General features: G+C 42.8%; 1 protein-coding gene and 1 long non-coding RNA gene across 3 annotated transcripts in view; one reads left to right on the forward strand and one right to left on the reverse strand.

Annotated features, from left to right (window-relative positions):
* The window catches only part of LOC122481654, a 28,350-nt gene extending 22,901 nt beyond the window's left edge, over positions 1 to 5,449 (reverse strand). Inside the window, exon 1 of the long non-coding RNA XR_006296907.1 lies at positions 5,066 to 5,449. This is a non-coding gene — a long non-coding RNA (uncharacterized LOC122481654). The remainder of the gene's footprint in view (positions 1 to 5,065) is intronic.
* Positions 1 to 18,372, forward strand: part of KIAA2012 (KIAA2012 ortholog) — a 109,457-nt gene that overhangs the window by 53,226 nt on the left and 37,859 nt on the right. For both annotated transcript variants that reach the window (XM_043577508.1, XM_043577507.1), the window contains 2 exons: positions 3,336 to 3,412; positions 18,114 to 18,251. In XM_043577508.1, the coding sequence (XP_043433443.1) occupies positions 3,336 to 3,412; positions 18,114 to 18,251 (215 nt within the window). The remainder of the gene's footprint in view (positions 1 to 3,335; positions 3,413 to 18,113; positions 18,252 to 18,372) is intronic.

The following is an 18,372-nucleotide window of genomic DNA, read 5'->3' on the forward strand; positions in this document are numbered from 1 at the left end:
TTATCCCAAGTATTTGATAGTGACAATACCAAGAGGCCATCGTGGGTCTTGGTTTCCTGCACTAAACAAGCAGATCAAGATTTATTATAGCATGTCCAACACTCCATAGGTCATAGACATCTTGAGTCATATCATATAAAATAAGTATTTTTAGATATCATTTTTTTTTAATTTTTTTTTCAACGTTTATTTTTATTTTTGGGACAGAGAGAGACAGAGCATGAATGGGGGAGGGGCAGAGAGAGAGGGAGACACAGAATCGGAAACAGGCTCCAGGCTCTGAGCCATCAGCCCAGAGCCCGACGCGGGGCTCGAACTCACGGACCGCGAGATCGTGACCTGGCTGAAGTCGGACGCTTAACCGACTGCGCCACCCAGGCGCCCCTAGATATCATTTTTAAGGAAAGGTCATAGCACTATGTAAAGGAACCAGAATTACCCTTCCTTTTATGGTTTAATCTATACTGGGAAGATTTTTTTAAATTAATCTGGAATTTGCCTTTGCATTTTCCATCTTTGACCAAAAATACAAAACCATGAAGGTACAAAGGCTGACTTTTAGGACTTCTTCCACTGGCTTCGGCTGGGCTCAGCAGGTCCAAGTGCAAAGCTGTGAGAAGGCAAAAGTGCTTTCTGAGATCTGCTTGGCAGTGGATATATCCCCTCTCCAATGAGGAACCACTGCAAATTATGAAGAAAGTGTCATGGGAGCATACTAAGGATCAAAGAGTAATCATGCCTTAGAAATGGCATGTGTGAGAAAAGGCCCTACACATATTTAAAGAGGCTCCTGCCAGCACCTCCAAAAGCTACTGCCCTTGTAACCACAGAATGTTTGGCCACGTGGAGCCTGCAAGTCTCTTGTTCTTTCCAAGCCCTGACACACGACCATGAAGGAGCCAGGTGGCCCGGTTTGCCTGATAAGATGACTTTTTGGTTTGGTCTCTATTCTGATACCAGATGAGGCCCACCAGAGTATCCCATACCAAGGAAAATAAGTTTTCTGAAACAATGGGAATAAATATGATTATATTTCATTTTTATCAAAACAATGAATGATAACTTCAGTATTAAACACCATTAACATAAGTTTAAACAGAAGGAAATTTTAAGGCACCCTATTCCACGCTAGAATCAGATACTCTTTCCTGCTTTTGAGTGTTTGGTGAAGGATCCCATGATTTGAAGAAGGCAGAAGAGTTTGGGATGAGACCCCATCTAGCAAGGGTCATCTCTGAAACTGCCTGATTATCTGGTGGGAATGCTATCTCCTTGCTAAAAGCCTGTGGTTAGATTAATGCTAGCAGTTGAAAATCTGCTCTGGCCTGATGGTGGGCAGCCAGAGAAGGAATGTGTTTTCTGTTTATCTCTTTAGTGGCAGAAATATTCATCACAGAAAGACTCCAAGCTCCCAGTTTCAGGCAGGCCTAGAAGTTGTGCAGTCTGTAGTCTGTGAATGTACACACCAGCTCAGAATGATGAGAAAGAGCCAGGCCTGTGTTCACAGCCAGTTGCCTGCATTGGTTGATGGGTCAGTCAGTTCCTTCAGCTTGATAACAGGGGTAGATCCTGCCTCATTGTTCAGAGAGGAAGTTTTACCACCCCCATTGCTTTATCTCCCAGGAATGTAGTTTGAGCTGTGTCTCCTCCTTGACAGCTTGGACCTCAGTAAATTACCAGGGTCTTGACCCAAGAGATGGAGAAGTCCTAAGCGATTTTTTTTAGTCTCCTATCTAAAAATGTGTTTACATTTCTTGAACTCTGGCTGACTGATTCATTCTCCTGGTGTTGCAAGAACTTTCTTTATGCATTAGAATTTATAAGTTTCATTTCTAAGAAGCCCAAAGTTCCTTCCAAGCCACAGTGAAGTGAACCTCATCTCAATGCAATTCTACTGGGCTGGGTTTGTCCAGAGGATGGATCACGGCCAAGCAGCTGTGATGTGGCAAGCACAAGTCAGGCTAATGGAGGGAGTGTGATGTGGAGGGAAAAATATTAGATGCTATGTTGGGAGATCTGGGTTCAGGTTCTGGTCTTACACTGTTTCAAGGAACAGCCTTAAGCCAATCTCATGAAGCCACTCTCTGGACCTCAGTTCCCCCAGCTGTTTTAAAAAAGGAATGTTTTAAATCTGTCCTAAAGCCATTTCAAACCAGAAGAACAGGACAGCTGAAAAACAACAGAAAACGAAAGGTTGGCCCACAAGGAATGAGTAGAGGTTTCAAGTCAAAGAGACAAAGATGCCACAGGCTCTTAAAAGTAACAAGCATGGAAATAAGTTTTTGTTGGACACTCAACCCACACCAGAGACTAAAACCCTTGTTAGTGGAGCCATGTGCTTAGCTAAATCTGCTCCCCAAATAAACATTCCTTTATAAATATTAAATTTACTTTCTTAGGGATAAAAAGAAAAGCAAAACAAATTCTATCCTTTTGCAGCACGGGGTTTGAGTCTTGGGCTCAAATCCTTACTCAAAACCTCACTAGTGGTACAACCTTAGGTAGATTAGTTTACCTTTCAAGCCTCAGCTTCCACACCTGTGGAAAGCAGCGATAACTCAACCATGGAGGAAAGCCACACAGATTAACATCGTCTGCGAGGCACCTGCTTTATGGAAAGTTCCATGATCTCCCACCAGCCCTACTTTGGCCTTTGCCTTTGTTTGCTTTATGTTTCCACTTCTTTTCTTTACTTTTTTTTAGTGTTTACTTATTTTTGATAGAGAGAGAGGGAGACCCAAAATCCGAAGCAGGCTCCAGGCTCTGAGCTGTCAGCACAGAGCGCAATGCGGGGCTCGAACCCACGAACCAGGAGATAATGACCTGAGCTGAGGAAGGACACTTAACCAAATAAGCCACCCAGGCGCCCCTTTATGTTTCCACTTCTGTTGCCCCTCCACATTATGAGGGAAAAGGGAAATCTCTGATCCCTCTATCTGGAAGGTTGCAGAAGCATTTTCTTCAGTGAAGTACAATCATACAAAATTTATATTCAACAGTATCAGCAGATTTTTTTTCATCAATATTTCCTTTTTAATTTCAGCTGTATCTGAATTTTAGTAGCACAAAGAATTTACTTTTGTTCTTTTAAAAAGCAACCAAAACAAGAAAAATAGAAATTTGAGTGTAAGTTCTCAACACTATACTTAACATGGTATTTATACTGTGCTTATAGTGGGGTCCAGGTGTCGTTTAGTGAGTAAATATGAATGCCATAGGTGTATGTGTGTTTATAACCCTATATACATGAACTAGGTGTGTTTGTATATAGTATATATAAAAATTAATGAGACCTAGATCTGACAGCTTTGATCCTTTTCTGATTTTCACCATAGCAAACAATGCATCCAGAACCTATCTTCACACGAATCTTAATGAAACCTCACCTTTGACCCAAAAGCCAGAGAAGCAGGTACAGTATTGACTCTGAATGAGCATGAGACTGGGAGGCTGGACTATTGGGTTCTTGCCTCAGCTTGCTGTGTGACCCTGGGTAAGAGTCTTCACCTCTCTGGGCCTCATTTGCCTCTTCAGTAAAATGAGACAAATGGACTACAAAATCACAGAGGTTCCTTGGAATGTCTTAACTCAGCTTGGACTGTTTTGTGTGGCTCTTCATGTGCCTGAATAAGTTGAATAGGCCTCTCTCTGACTTCTACAAAGCCAAAAAGGGAAGAGGGAAAACAGAAAGGCAATAGCCACTCAGACTCTGTACTAAAGGGCCCATTTTTTTCCCATCCAATTCTCATTCCTAATGGGGAGGGAAAAAAAAAATAACAATCAAGAAAAAAATGTAAGGCTACTGTGAAAAAAGGAGAAGTATGTTTCATCTGGATGGGTCAGAAATGTCTATTGGTGTTTCAAGGACATACATTCATAAGTATCAGTTTGTTACTTCATTTGAAGCTTTGAGGCTGGACTGTCTTCAAATTCACTCTAGAGAGACAACTCAGGAGGAATTCCTGGAGCTGTATCCAGGGTCTCAGAGAACCTGAGGCAGAAACAGCACAGTTCCAGGGCACGCTCAGGTCTCTCGACCTGCTGGGCCACAGCCTGGGCGGACAGAGGGGTGCATGATCTCTATTTCTCCCTTATCTCCAACTTCCTGCCACAGCCTGGCTTTCTCCTCTTTCCTCACATTTATTAAAAAACAATAATAATAAAAGTAGTTTTAGTTTCATGTGTGTGCCTAGCTGGGTTCTGAGAAAGGACCTGAACTCTCACTGTTAGAACCCCGGGCTGGGTCAGGCCTCCACTGAGGTAAAACACAGCTGAGCTGACCCTTCTTGCTACTGAGGAAACACTGAACCAACGTTTGCATTTTTTTTTTTTACATGCCTGCTTTGAAGACAGCCTTTATGAGGGATCTAGAAGGTTTTCTTTTTTAAGACAGTCTGTAACCAAGGAAAATATACCCTGCTATATTTTGATAATTCCACAATTCCAAAGGCCTTGCAGATGCCTCACTTACCCGAAACGCACTCCAAATTCACAAAGCTCCCCTGGTTGTATTTCAGGAGACCTAATATGGCCAGCAATAAAACAGTGGCTCAGTCACGTCAGATGAAGCCCTAGACTGAATTATTAGCCTTGCAATCAGAAAGAGGAACACCAGGCCGAGGGTCTTAAACCCTAATCCTGGGTTTCCCCGGAGAAGCTGTGGCAAACCAGGTTACTGAGAACCTCGTGTGCCTTTTTTTGTGAAAGGAGGGCCGTTCCTCCCAACAGAACCGGTTGGTTTGTTCAAGTCACAGTGGTCTTACTTCCTTTAGAAGTAGCCCCCAAGAGGAAAGCCATTCGAGGAAAAGCCTAGGAAGCCCCACCAGCCCCTAAACACAGAGAAAATGGCAGGGGGCAGGGGAGACTGAGGAAGGTGGAGGCTGCTCCCATGCCTCCCACCCCCTTACTTCTTGAGGCTAATGGCCCTTTATTAGATTAATCACTGACTTCAATTTTAACTACTTCCTCAACCTACTCCATGTAAATGACTAATTTCATGTTTACTATAAAGCATCTGGAAAGGATTTAGAAACAAATTTCTGCCCAGCAGATTTCAGTTACGTACCTTGATGGGCCGCTGGCAAATCCAGTGGATTCCTTGCAGGGTTGCCTTCCCACTCTGAAGCAGGCTAGGATAGCACACAAAATTGATCTTTATCAGCATCAGCAGTTTCTACTTTTCTTTCCTTCCCATTAATTCCTCACTGACTCGCCCTCTCCCTCCTCTCACTAGGGTCTGACCTTATTAGGAGTTCAGTCACATAAAGCACTTTTACTTTTTATCATTGCGCTAGCTGTGAGGAAAGAAAGAGAGAAAGAAAAAACCCAGAGGTGGAATATATGGGCATCCCTATGTTTCCATGAGAAGTCACAGACCTAGACGTGGAAAACAGTTTCTGACGCGTGGGTGAGAGGAAAAGCCAGCCGTGACCGGGTTCGTGGATTTAGCCCCTGGGCGCGGGAGGCTGCCTCCGGGCGCCCCCTAGCGGCTGCATTTGAAGCCTCGAAGGCTCGTGTGCGTCTGTTCCGTGGAACCGAGCGGGAAGGACTGGGGCTCCGGCCTCCCACACGCGGGGTGGCGAATTGCGCGACTAGGTCCTGAGCCGCCCCTTCCACAGCCGGCCAAGGATCAGGGCCTCGAGGCAAATCCACAAGTAGAAATCGGAGTGGCAACGACATCAACAACTTCCTGGGAGTTGGAGGAGGGGGTTAAGCGGAAAGAGGGGGAAGAAACGACAAGGGGGAAATGTGCAGATGAAAAGAGCAGTGAAAAAAGAAAAAGGAGACAAGCAGACATGTTTCAACTCCAAGCTCCCATTTCCTCTTTCAAATGAACGGCCTCCCCACTGTGAACAGAATCAAGTATTTATGAAGGCATTTTTTGCATATTAATGGCTGCACACGGAGCATTGCCAGTTCTGAAGTCCTAAAGGTATGATGCCCTTTTTTTAATGCAGGTCCTTCAAACTCCTCACAGAATTTGGTATTCTCCTTCACATATATTTTCCTTTCTGCCTTGTGGCTCCTCCTCGGGTCTTTCATTTGATTAAGAGAAATGAGTTTCCACTACCGTCAGCGACCGAGTACTGCTCTTACCTCGGTGGCTGACATCAATCGCGAGAGAAGCTTCTCCTCTTCCCCAGGGCCTCTCTGTATAGAGGCTGCAGGTTAGGTGAGGTGACCAGCACCTAAAAAGAGTATTAAAATTGTAAATGAAAATACCAGCAGGAAACGTTAACATATCTATGCTGGAGGGGCAGAAAAAGCAAAACTGAAAAAAAGAAAAGTTTTTTAAAAATTGCGTTAACTACAACAGCATTGCTATCTATACTTGATAAAGATTACATTAAATGTTAAAAGGAAAACATTGAGAACCAGTTAGAAAAATAAGTAAAAGACATAAACAATTTATATCAAAAATAATAGCAATAGAAAACAAGTATGGAAAATATTTATCCTGAGTAGCTAAATTAAATGCAGATTGAGGGAAACTGGAGGTACCATTTTATATTTGAGATGTATGCCTCCTCTCACTTTTTTTTTTTAACATTTTAAAGTTTATTTATTTATTTTGAGAGAGAGAGGAGAGAGAGAATCCCAAGCAGGCTCTGTGAAGCCCAACAGGGGGCTCGATCTCACCAAATGTGAGATCATGACCTGAGCCAAAATCAAGTGTCAGAAGTTTAATAGACTGATCATCCTGGTGCCCCAAAGTTTTTTTTTAAGTTTGTTTGTTTGTTTGTTTGTTTGTTTGTTTTTAAGTAATCTCTACCCCCAAAGTGGGGCTCCAACTCAACTCCAAAATCAAGAGTCACATGCTCTTCCAACTGAGCCAGCCAGGTAGTCCATCCTCCCACTTTTTTTTTTTTAATGGCAACACCCAGTACTATGTTTTGGTAAAACTGGTACACTTATACACTTCTGGTGAGTTGCAATTTGGTTCAATCCAGTTGTAAAGCAAAATGGCAGGCAATATAATTTGTGAAGCATGATAAAATATTGCTACTCATTTATTCAGTACTTCTGACTCCTAGGAATTTATTTTAAGGAAATAATTCAGCTGAAAAAATGAGTGAAGATGTCCACTGCAGGATTATCTATAATAAGGAAAAATTGGAAACAGCCTCATAGTCCAACATCAAAGAAATGATTACATTAATTATGACATATCCCTCTCGGTGAAAGGTTTAATTCATTCATTAAAAATGATACTTGTTCATACTAGAAACTGTAATTTAATACTAACAGTTTAACACAAGGTTTCTCAACCTCCACCCCATGAACACTTTGGGCCAGATATTCTTTGTCATGGGGAGCTTTCCTACGGGTTGTAGGATGTTAAGCAGCATCCCTAGCCTTTACCCAGTGGATGCCAATAGCACAATCTCTCAGTTGTGACAATAAAAAATGTGTCCAGACCTTGCCGAAGTCCCCTGTAGGGGAAAATCACCCCTAGTCGAGAGCTATGGATTAAATTTTAAAAGTGGAAATCAATGTAATTATTAACTAGAACTGCAACCATGTAAAAAAATAGAAAATTTTCCTGGAGAAATTCAGTGCCATGCCTTTGGGAATGAGTAACAGAGGGTAGGGAGTAAAGCCTACTTCTCTGGACAGGGAGATGCAGACAGCTAATTCTCTTAGAAATCAGTGCTGGGCCCAATCTCACTTATTAGCTTCAAAAATATCTCCAAGAAGGACGCCTAGTGACATCTTCAATCTGCAAAGAAAAGACTTGCAAATAATGCATGCAAAAAATTTCTGTCATGCTAATTTGAAATTAGGGCTGTGTTGAGTTGAGGTTTTTTTAGTTTGTCTTATTTTTCACTATTATTCATTTTTCTTTCAAAATCCTCCCTGTAAGAAGGAAAAAGGAATCAAGAGGAAAGCTAGTTTTATTCACATCTGGCTTTAAATGATCTAGGAGTCGGGGCTCCTGGGTGGTGCAGTCGGTTAAGCGTCTGACTTCAGCCAGGTCACGATCTCGCAGTCCGGGAGTTCGAGCCCCGCGTCAGGCTCTGGGCTGATGGCTCAGAGCCTGGAGCCTGTTTCCGATTCTGTGTCTCCCTCTCTCTCTGCCCCTCCCCCCGTTCATGCTCTGTCTCTCTCTGTCCCAAAAATAAATAAACGTTGAAAAAAAATTTTTTTAATGATCTAGGAATCACAGTAAACAACAAGTATACAGAAAGCTAAACAAGAGGAAATATCATAGTGCCATTATTTTTTAACTAACTGTTAAAATTATTTAGTTTTTACTAAATTGTTGGAGAGGGTCACCAGAATTCTTCTTCTAAGGATCTCAAACCCTTTTCACTGTTTTATCCCACTGACCCTAGACTTTGGGGGACAATGAATTTACCTCTTTTTCTGAAAAGTTTGGATCTCAAACTATGAAACTCTCTTGTCCACACAGATCTATCTATGTAAGCTTGGAGCAAGAAGGGTCCTTAGCCCAGTGGTTTATAGAGCTATCAGGGCAGAGAGGTTGTCAGTAAAGAGTATCAAAGTACAAGCTCAAACCTTAATTAGATTTCCCAAGAATCATTGCATCTCTTTGTTTAAAATAAGAAAGAAACTACCTCACCAGTTTTCTCATTGTCAATTTTCTCCCTTTGTTAAGGAAAGCAAACATCCTTTCTTGCATGCTTTATCTTGGGTTTTGTTTTGTTGCTTTGTGGGGATTAGAACTTTGGTAGTGTCCTAAAAATCCTGTTAAACTGGAATTATGTCCTTTTTTCCCACTTCTCATAGCCACTTCTATTTCAATGTGTATTATCTCTTAAGTTCAGGTTTCATGAATTTACAAGAGTATGAATTCATATTTGATCTTAGGTGTCCTAAATTTACTTCTTGGGGATTTCAAAGAGTAGCCTGTAATTCTAGCACACTAAGATTTAGGTTGAATAAACCTATGTTTACCCCATCTGTTTCCTTGGTGGTTTGACAGATGGTGTTCATATCCCCTTTCAGCCTTCCTCTTTCAGGACAAAACACACACACACACACACACACACACACACACACACACACACACAAAACCCACCTGTAGACACGCTAAGTTTTTGTACAAAAGGGTACAAAGATAACCTTTTGTTTCAATATCCTTCTGAGCCATATCCTGCTTTCTATTGAATTTTTTGGCTATTATCTAAAAGAACAAGATACTAATCTTTAAAGACAGATGCCCCCCACCCACCACTTCTGCCTTATTCATCTGTGTATCCCTTGTGTTTACCACAGTTCTTGGCACATGGTAGCTACTGGGAAAAAACTGACCATCTTTAGTTGACATTAAGGACCATGTTCTGGGTAAAAAAGCCATAATCCTCCAAATAGGATTTGAAGAATTGCACTTGTTTTATTTCCAGTGATAATGATACGGAAGTTCAGCTGACATTTCTCTAACAGCTCACACAATCTCCAGACACTTCCTGCTGTTGGTTGGCACAATTTGGTATTTCAATCTCTGGGTCATGTGCAGATTGAAGATGTCACCAACCATCTCCTTCTTGGAGATCTTTTTGAGGCTGATAAGTAAGTTTGGGCCTAGCACTGATTTCTAAGAGAATTAGCTGTCCTCATCTCCCCACCCAGAGAAGTGGGCTTTGCTCCCTACCTTTTGTTACTCATTTCCAAACGCATGGTACAGAATTTTTCCAGGTTCCATGCTGGTCCCCTCTCCCTCTTCTTTCCCTCCTCTCCTCTTTTCTCCCTCCCTGGATTTGTAAATAGTTTTGGTTGTGAAGCTTGATTCAAAGGTTTTTTGAAGATCTAAGCAAACTTCAACTTCTGGTTCAACCTCACCCACAAGATTATTTTGTCAGCCCCAAATTCCATTGACAATTTAAGGATAATTTACTGAGAGGGGTTTGTTTTTAATTACAAAACCAGGCTTTTATTACTTGAATTTTCACTGTGACTGTCATTTATTCCAGGACATCTGTATTTATTAATCTATTGGCTGCTAGTTCCAACTAGACACATGATATGTGCCTAGTTGATTTCTTTTTCTTTTTATTATGGAAAATTTCAAACACATGCAAAAGTAGAGGGGCTAGTAAAATGAACTTCCATTATATTATAAGTATCTACAGTTATCTCCCCATTATCTTGAGAGGGTCTTTTTAGATGGTAATTACAGCCAATGTTTTTGAGGTTTACTATGTGCAGGGTTTTAGGATTATCTCCTTTAATCCTTACAACATCCCTATGAGGTAGGTATGGGTATTATCCCCATTTTACAGATGAGGAAACAGATGTCACAACAGACAGAATCCCATTCAACATGTGACCTGCACTTGTAAAGAAGCCTGCTGGTTTGGGAATCCCACAAAGCTGCATTTAGGTCCCTGCTTCTTGCATCCTGGCTGTGTGGTTTCAGGAAGGTATTTAACCTCTCAGAGGCTCAATTTCCTCATCAGTAAAGGATAAAAATATGTCCCTCATGGGGTCATGACAAGAATTAGATGAAACAACATATGGAAAGGGATTAACACAATGTTTGTCACTAAGTAATCCCATAATTTACAATAGTAATTATTATTCCATTGCCCTGCTCTCTGCTTGAAAGCCATTATAAAACAGAAGTTGGGGAGTTTATATATCTAAGGGGTCAGATGTGGAAAAGGAGAAGCTTGAAAAGCAGGAATAATTTAAAGCACTGTGAGCCAGTCTACCTAACCATTTTCCCCACCCCCCATCACACCCAACCACCAAGCCCAAATATCCCCCCAACCAAGTATCCATGCTGTCTGGATTTTGTTTCACTGCTTACAGGTCTACCTATCAGAGATTCCTTTGGGTTTCTCATATCTCATTGTGATTTTTTTTTAATTGTTTCCTGTCTTGCACCCAAGGAAGCACAGCTGAAGGCCTGAGACGGGGGGAGGCAGAGAATTTTGGCACCAGGAGCACTGGATCCAGCAGTGCTGCCCAGGAAAACTTAGAAGTCAGAGGACAGGAGGACCCAAAGGAAAGGAAGGGGCAGGAAAGAAAGAGAAAGGAGATTTTTGTTTCTCTTCTTCCAGTCCTCTGCCATCCCAGCACTACCAGGGCTACTTCAGCTTTTTAGTCCAGCTAAATTATGGGTTAGATCAACTTCAATGGGCCAGTGTAGAAATCAAAGCAACATGGGCATCATTTCTTTTTCTAGTGAAAATCGGCTGATTTTAAATGACCTATTACAGTGGAATCAGTTTGCAAGTTGAGATTCCCTGTCTCTTGGTTGTCTGTCAGATTGGAAAAGTCACACCAGATCCAATGTAAAAAGGAAGTCACACAGTTTGGGGTTAAAGTGTTGGGTTAGAAGCAGGTAGGGACTCGTTCAGATTTCCCACTCTGCATCCCACCACCTCCCGTCTCCCAGTCGAAAATAGGATGTCATCTCTCAATCACAGGCACAGTTACAGCCTGAAGGCAGCCAGACACCCCCTCACAGAAAAAGCTAGTTTCTACCTCCCCTGGGGCAAAAGAGATCACTATTTTGGCTTAAAATTTTTCTCCTCCAGCTCCTGCTAAGCCAGATAAACAATGATTCTGTTGTGTCAACAAAGCACTTAATTAAACTGAAGACAATATCAATTAGAACTGATGGATAAGATTTACTTCCAGATAGTAAAAGCCCTGGAATTAAGGTGTCCTGGGTTTCATTATTCAAATGCTCCCTGAGTGGAACATTATTCAAATGCCCCATTTTATAGGTAGGAAAACTGAGGCATAGAAACTTAACGAAATGACAAAAGTCAATAAATGAGTTTCTCACAAAAGCTAAGACTGGAGATTGCAGTGTTTCTCTTCCTAATCTAAGTTTGCTAGCTATGAGGCTAATTTGTTAAACACTCAGGAGGATGTCAGATCCTTTTCATAGAGTTGAGGCATAAAAAAGTAGAGACCAAAATTTGTGACAGGAGGAAAAATAAGAAGGCTCTTCTCTGGTTTCCAACCAAACTGTCTCTCTACCATGCCTCCTTGCACAGCCCTCCTAAAACTGTCCACTCAGCACATCTCACCAGCAGCAAATTGCCTTTAGAACACAAAACACAGGCCAGGATGTCAAGTGGCCAAGATGAACAGCATGAACCCAAGTGACAGGCACAGGGACCACAGGGCAGACTTGTGATGAGTGGAACCACACCATGGCTTGGGGTCCTTTCTCCTCAGAAAGAGCCTATGCAGGCAAATGGGGTTTTGAATTGAGATCCTGGTGTTCCATCAGGCCTCCTAAAGACTAGAGGTCTTCTGTTTCTCCAGGCCAGGGAAACCTAGATTGAGACAAGTTCGCAGAGGAGGACCTAGGGTGGCTGGGGTGACTGACCTTGCACAGGCAGGGTCTCCTCCCAGTTACCCTGAGTTGATAGTGTATACAAAGCCCCTGGCCCACTGAGATCCCCCCCCAGGCAGCCCAGTCATAGGGAGCCCTATAGACCTACATTCCCTTCTTAGCCCCCACTGTGTCCCCATTCCTACTGCATCCTTTTAGTTCCACAGGCTTCCATGGGCAAGAAATAATAGGGCCTGAGAAGGCCAAGTGCTGGGGAACTGGCCAGACCCTTCAGACATCAGGCAAGAGTGACCCTTTCCAGGATTTGGTCCCCACCCCCCCAGCAGGGAACATGGTGAGGGGGAAGTTCAGAATCCTAGTCCTCCTCACCCCTCCCCACCCCCAGTGACTAAATCTCTCAGATCTATTCATCCCCGCTGGGATTCAGAGTCCCCCAACCCCCAGGAAAGTGGAAGGACAGACTCTCAGCCAAGGAGGGGGGCCTGGTGGTCCAAAGGAGAGACTCGCTCTTTTCCTTTTGTTTGCTCACAGGAGGGGACAAATGCCCTGTGTGCACAGAGGTTTGATGTGACAACTTGATAGACCACATAAGGGTTTCAGCAAAGGCCTCCCGACCCTGCTCTCCATGCATTAAGATAATGATGGGGTGTGTGCCCCAGTACATTTCAGATCTTGGCTACAAAGGCCTTCCTTCCTTCTGTTTTCTTCCTCCAGCTCAGCTTGCCCACAGGTTCCCAGAGACTCTTGGCAGCTTTCTCTCAGGCAGAATGAAGTTGTGAGCTGCGTGGGAGGCAGTTAGACAGCGAGAGTGTTGCAGCCTTCTTAATGAGGGACAATAGCTCCTCTTGGAGCCATTAAGCCACAGCTACAGAGATGGGGAACCCCAATTAGAAAGGAGTGGGAGAAGTAAAGAGGAGGGTCTGAGAGACGCCTGCAGGACAGATCTATATCTTTGGGGCTCTGTGGGCCCCATGGGTAGAGATATAGCTGACTGCGTTTAGGATCTGCTTTCCTTCTTAAGGTAAAACATTCCATTGACTAGAGAGCCAACCCTGGGTGGTGACCCTTCAAAATACACAAATTGAAAGGAGGAGGCAAAATTACCAGAGAGAAGGGTTTTTCTTTAAGTTTGTGGCTCAGAGATTATAAGAGTAAGAAAGGAAATTATATTTATTTAATGGACATCCTCTGTAAGTTTTGCTACATTATGTATGTGAGCATATGGATATTTGTATTACAGCCGATAGCTCTCTTTTGTTCTGGCATTCAACTGAATCACATTATGTTTACAGCAAGATAATAATCCTGGATTTTCCATGGCTCACTCTGTCAGAGTATAAGATTAGCTCTCGAATTCATTAAGAGCCATCTCCTTTTAAATGTCAGATAACTTTTTAAATGCCAAGTACTTACGCAACACCTTCTGTGCAATTCAAATCAGCTTTACCAAATTAACTCATTAATCTTTATTGTTTCACTTACTGACGAGAAAGGCTTCCAGGTGTTTTTAGCAGAACATGAAAATATTAAGGTAGTTACAATACAATACAGGTGGGTTTTGATTTTCTGCTAAACATTGACCCTTCCACTGGTTTTGTAATCATTCCCAGCAAAGCATCCATGTAAAAGAAACATAAAAGCTTCAGGCATCTCTCCTTTCTTCTAATTCCCCCATTTTCCTTCCCTTCTATTTTTCCTTGTGTTTTCTTCCCCTTTCTACATCTTCAGATACCTTGACTCCTGTTTGCTATTTATCCTGCTGTCTTTGCTCTCAAAATAGCCCAAGAGCTGCAAGTGTCAATTATGATGGTTCTCCCACCCAGAAACAGAAGGGCGCCTTGCAGGATCAGGGATGGAGCTCAAAGGGCTGCTTAGAACAGGCCTAGAAATCAGGAATTCCACTGTCCTTTCAGAGAACCCCCACCTGGTTTTACCTCTGAATAATCAGATACAGGCTGCACTGACTGCTAAAGATAGATCCTTCCAGAGTTGGCTTCTTCTTGTCCCCCAGTTTTCTGTTCAAGTCACCCTGGAAAGGTTTTCCCTCATCACCCAAAGGCAAGTCCCACCCCTCCCCATCAACTTCCATCTTATTCCATTTCACTGTCTTCATAGACTTATCTAAAATCATCCAGCTTGGGGCGCCTGGGTGGCTCAGTCGGTTGAGCGTCCGACTTCGCTCAGGTCACGATCTCACGGTCCGTGAGTTCAAGCCCCGCATCGGGCTCTGCGCTGACAGCTCAGAGCCTGGAGCCTGCTTCAGATTCTGTGTCTCCCTCTCTCTCTGGCCCTCCCCCTGTTCATGCTCTCTCTCTGTCTCAAAAATAATTAAATGTTAAAAAAAAAAATTTTAAATCATCCAGCTTGAGGTTCCTGGGTGGCTCAGTTGGTTGAGCGTCCGGCTTCAGGTCAGGTCATGATCTTGTGGTTCGTGAGTTCAAGGCCCGTATCAGACTTGCTGCTGTCAATGCACAGCCCATTTGGGATCCTTTGTCCCCCTTTCTCTGCCCTTCCCTCACTCATTGTCTCTCTGTCTCTCTGTCTTTCTCTCTCTCAAAAATAAAAATAATTAAAAATAATAAAAAACAAATAAAATCATCCAACTTATGTATGTGTTTGTTTGCCTGGCACATACAATATCACCAAATAAATATCAGTTTAATGAATAAATGAAAAACCATCCCAACACATGGCTTTGTCGCCTGATTTTAACTTTCTGACTTTTTCTCTTCTTCTTACCACCTCCCAGAATCCTCTTTATATATTCAATCTTTTCTTTCCTCCAAACCCCCAAACCCCCAAACCCCCTTTCACTATCATTTATTTGTTAGAACAGTTGAATGTAATAAGCAAAAACAGTTCTTCACATTCCAGTGACTAGAGAGCCTTCACTGAAGACATTCCATCAAGCTAGAATTCATGGCCCCTAATGTTAAAGAGGTGAGCCATACAGTTGGAAGAATTGTTTTATCACAAAATTTATGGTCAGATAATTTGGAGAGACTTTTCTCAAAGCCTCTCAACTGCCCACTCTTCAATCTGAGCTCCACATAAGGAGTTAAAATAAAGTGTCTGATTCTTGATTTCAGCTCAGGTCATGATTTCATGATCTCACGATTTGTGAGACTGAGCCCTGCATCAGGCTCTGCACTGACAGCATGGAGCCTGCTTAGGATTCTCTCTCTCCCTCTCTACCCCTTCCCTGCTTGCTTGCATGCATGCACGTGTATATGCTCTTTCTCTCTCTCTCAAGATGAATAAATAAATAAACATTTAAAAAGAAAGATTTACAGGTCAGATGATTTGGAAGGACTTTTGTTTTAATTTTGTTTATGTTTATTTTTGAGAGAGAGACAGAGCATGAAGGGGGGAGGGGCAGAGAGGGAGACACAGAATATGAAGCAGGCTCCAGGCTCAGAGCTGTCAGCAAAGAGCCCAACATGGGGCTCAAACTCGTGAACCACACCAACACGATCTGAGCTGAATGAAGTTGGACGCTCAACAAACTGAGCCACCCAGGTGCCCCTTGGAAGGACTTTCCTCAAAGCCTCTCAACTCCCCACTCTTCAACCTGAGCCCCACATAAGGAGTTAAAGTAATTCTAACCATTGGAACTGGCTGTGACTATGCTTTTGTCTTCTGGGCTAACACAAAACCTTCTCTGGAAGATAATGGAGAAGTTTCCCTCAAATCAGTATTGTCTGATTTCTATTATTCCACCCAGTGATTCATGCATGATTTTGGAAGCTAGAAAGCTTCAAATTTTTTGTGTGATTCTAGCTCAGACCAAATGTTTTCATTTGATCTAGAAACAGGGAGGGGCTATCTTACTCCAAGAAGCTAATCAGATATATGACTGAGATGACAAAAAATTGGATATGTAATTGTCCAGGAAAGTCTTTATCTCTAGCCATATTTCAAAACAAAGGAAATGGGTGGGGGCGTGCATCAAAATGATGGCTGCTTGTGGGGGCCCAACAGTTAATTCATCATTAATACTTTAAAGTAATATAAATGTTATAGGAGGGGGAGTTTATAATGGCCCAGAGAGACAGACATCTGAGATTTAGTCTACTAGAAAACATGGAAATGATCAAATCCACACCCAGGGTGATCTCATGGCACACTAGTGACCCCAGCAAGTCAGCCCTAAAGAATAACAAATAACTTTCTTCTTTGTGAAGGAGGAGCCAGTGCTATGCAGAGGATAGGCCTCTGGAGGTCAGCACGTACTTCCTGTTAACGATGTTCTCACTGGCTGTACCCATTGTAATTGAATTGGTCTACAACATGTAGCTTGCGCCCAATGTGATTGTTACTCTTTTGTTCAGCAAATGTGTATCAAGTATCTGTTTGTTTCCATACCCTGTGCTAGGCACTACTGTTACCTAGAAACAGCACAGTCATGGTTCTTGCCCTCATGGAGCTTGTAGTCTAGTGGGGAGGGGAGTTGGCTGCACAGCATGAGCATCATTGTGGGCAATGAGGGAAGTGCTCAGTGCTCTGGATGTCATGGAAGGTACATGGGACAAGCAAGCCAGACCGGAAGGATGAGGAGGAACCCGAAGGGAGGAATGCGTTCCCAGGAGGGGGAAGGACAGTCTCCAGGAACTGGCCTTGGAAAGGTCAGTATTGATGGTAGTTCTTTGCACTTGCTATTCCCACAGTGAAGTAAACAGTTCCTGCAGAGAGCCCCACAGAACCTTCCCTGACCTTCAGAGCTTTGCTCAAAAATCACTTTCTTATGGGGACTTCCTGCTTAAAATTGCAGCCTACACTGCCATCCCAGCTACTCCTTACTCCCCTCTCTGCTTTATTCTTCTCCAAGTCACAAATCACTGGCAGACATAACTTATGTTCCACTTACTTGTTATCTCTTCCCTCTCAATGAAATCTATGTGCAGTTTTCATGGGGCTGGAGACTTGTTTGCTTCTTGCACTGCTGTATCTGCTCTACTGGGCATAGAAAAGGCACTCAATAAATATTTCTTGAATGACTGAATGAGGCAGGAGAGATAGTCCAGGGCCAGGCAAGAAGGGTCTTATAAGCTTTTTAAGTGGGTTGGCCTTCATGCTGAGGGCAAGGGCCTTTGAATGTTTTAAGCAGAGTGGTATGGTCCACTTTGCATCTTGGAAAGATCAACCAGGTTGCAGTATGGAGCATGGCTGGAAAGCGACATCAGATCAAACTTTGTAGTGTTCTAAATCATGACATCATTTTCATGTTGTGGTAACAGGAGAGAGAGCATGGCCCGAGACATTGGAGAGGCCCTAGGCCCCTGTATTAGCCCATTCTTCCTTCCTTGTTGCTACATTCATCCAAATCACTCCTCCTAACACATCAAATACATTTTAAGGTTGCAAATAAACTGGAGTATTGCTGTAACTTTATCAGCAAGGTAGATTTGATAACCATTTGTGGAAGCTATATGGAGTCTGGGGCACACGGTAATTACCAGCTGCATAGCTTTGGGCTATTTACGTTAAATAACTCTCAGAGCCTGCAGTTCCTCATCTGTGAAATGGGAATACCAAGAACTGCCTCACAGGGTTGTTATGAGGATTCAATAAAATGATTACAATCCTGAAACACAGGAAGGTCCTTTTTTCCACTTTCCTATTACACTGACCCCAGGTATGAATTAATAACCAGTCTTGGATTATCCTCTATATATATGTGGGTCCCCTGTGTCTTCAATGATAAAAATAGGTGTTATGACTAGTGTTCCAACGATGAAAAATTACTTTCTATAAATATTTGGGGATTTAGACTAGCTCTTGTCGCACTGTATATCATTCCTATGAAAGTTGGGCTTTCTGCTTCTCTTCACAGGGAGCCCAGCAGTCCTTGGAGGCAGCAGCTCAGAAGAGAGGAGAGCCTCAAAGTTGTATAAATAAAGGGCTGATATGTTCAAACAGAAAAGAATTTTACACGCGCAAGCTGCACATCGACATGACGCCGTTCCTGAAGGTGATCTCACACTGAGAAGACGAGGAGTTTTATAGACACATACACAGGCATCCCAGTTAATACATTTCTGCATGGTACAAAAACAGCTTCAGAAGTCCCTCAGAGTTCCTGCTTTATCAGA

Source organism: Prionailurus bengalensis, chromosome C1 (genome assembly GCF_016509475.1).
Source record: "Prionailurus bengalensis isolate Pbe53 chromosome C1, Fcat_Pben_1.1_paternal_pri, whole genome shotgun sequence".
Taxonomy (NCBI): domain Eukaryota; kingdom Metazoa; phylum Chordata; class Mammalia; order Carnivora; family Felidae; genus Prionailurus; species Prionailurus bengalensis.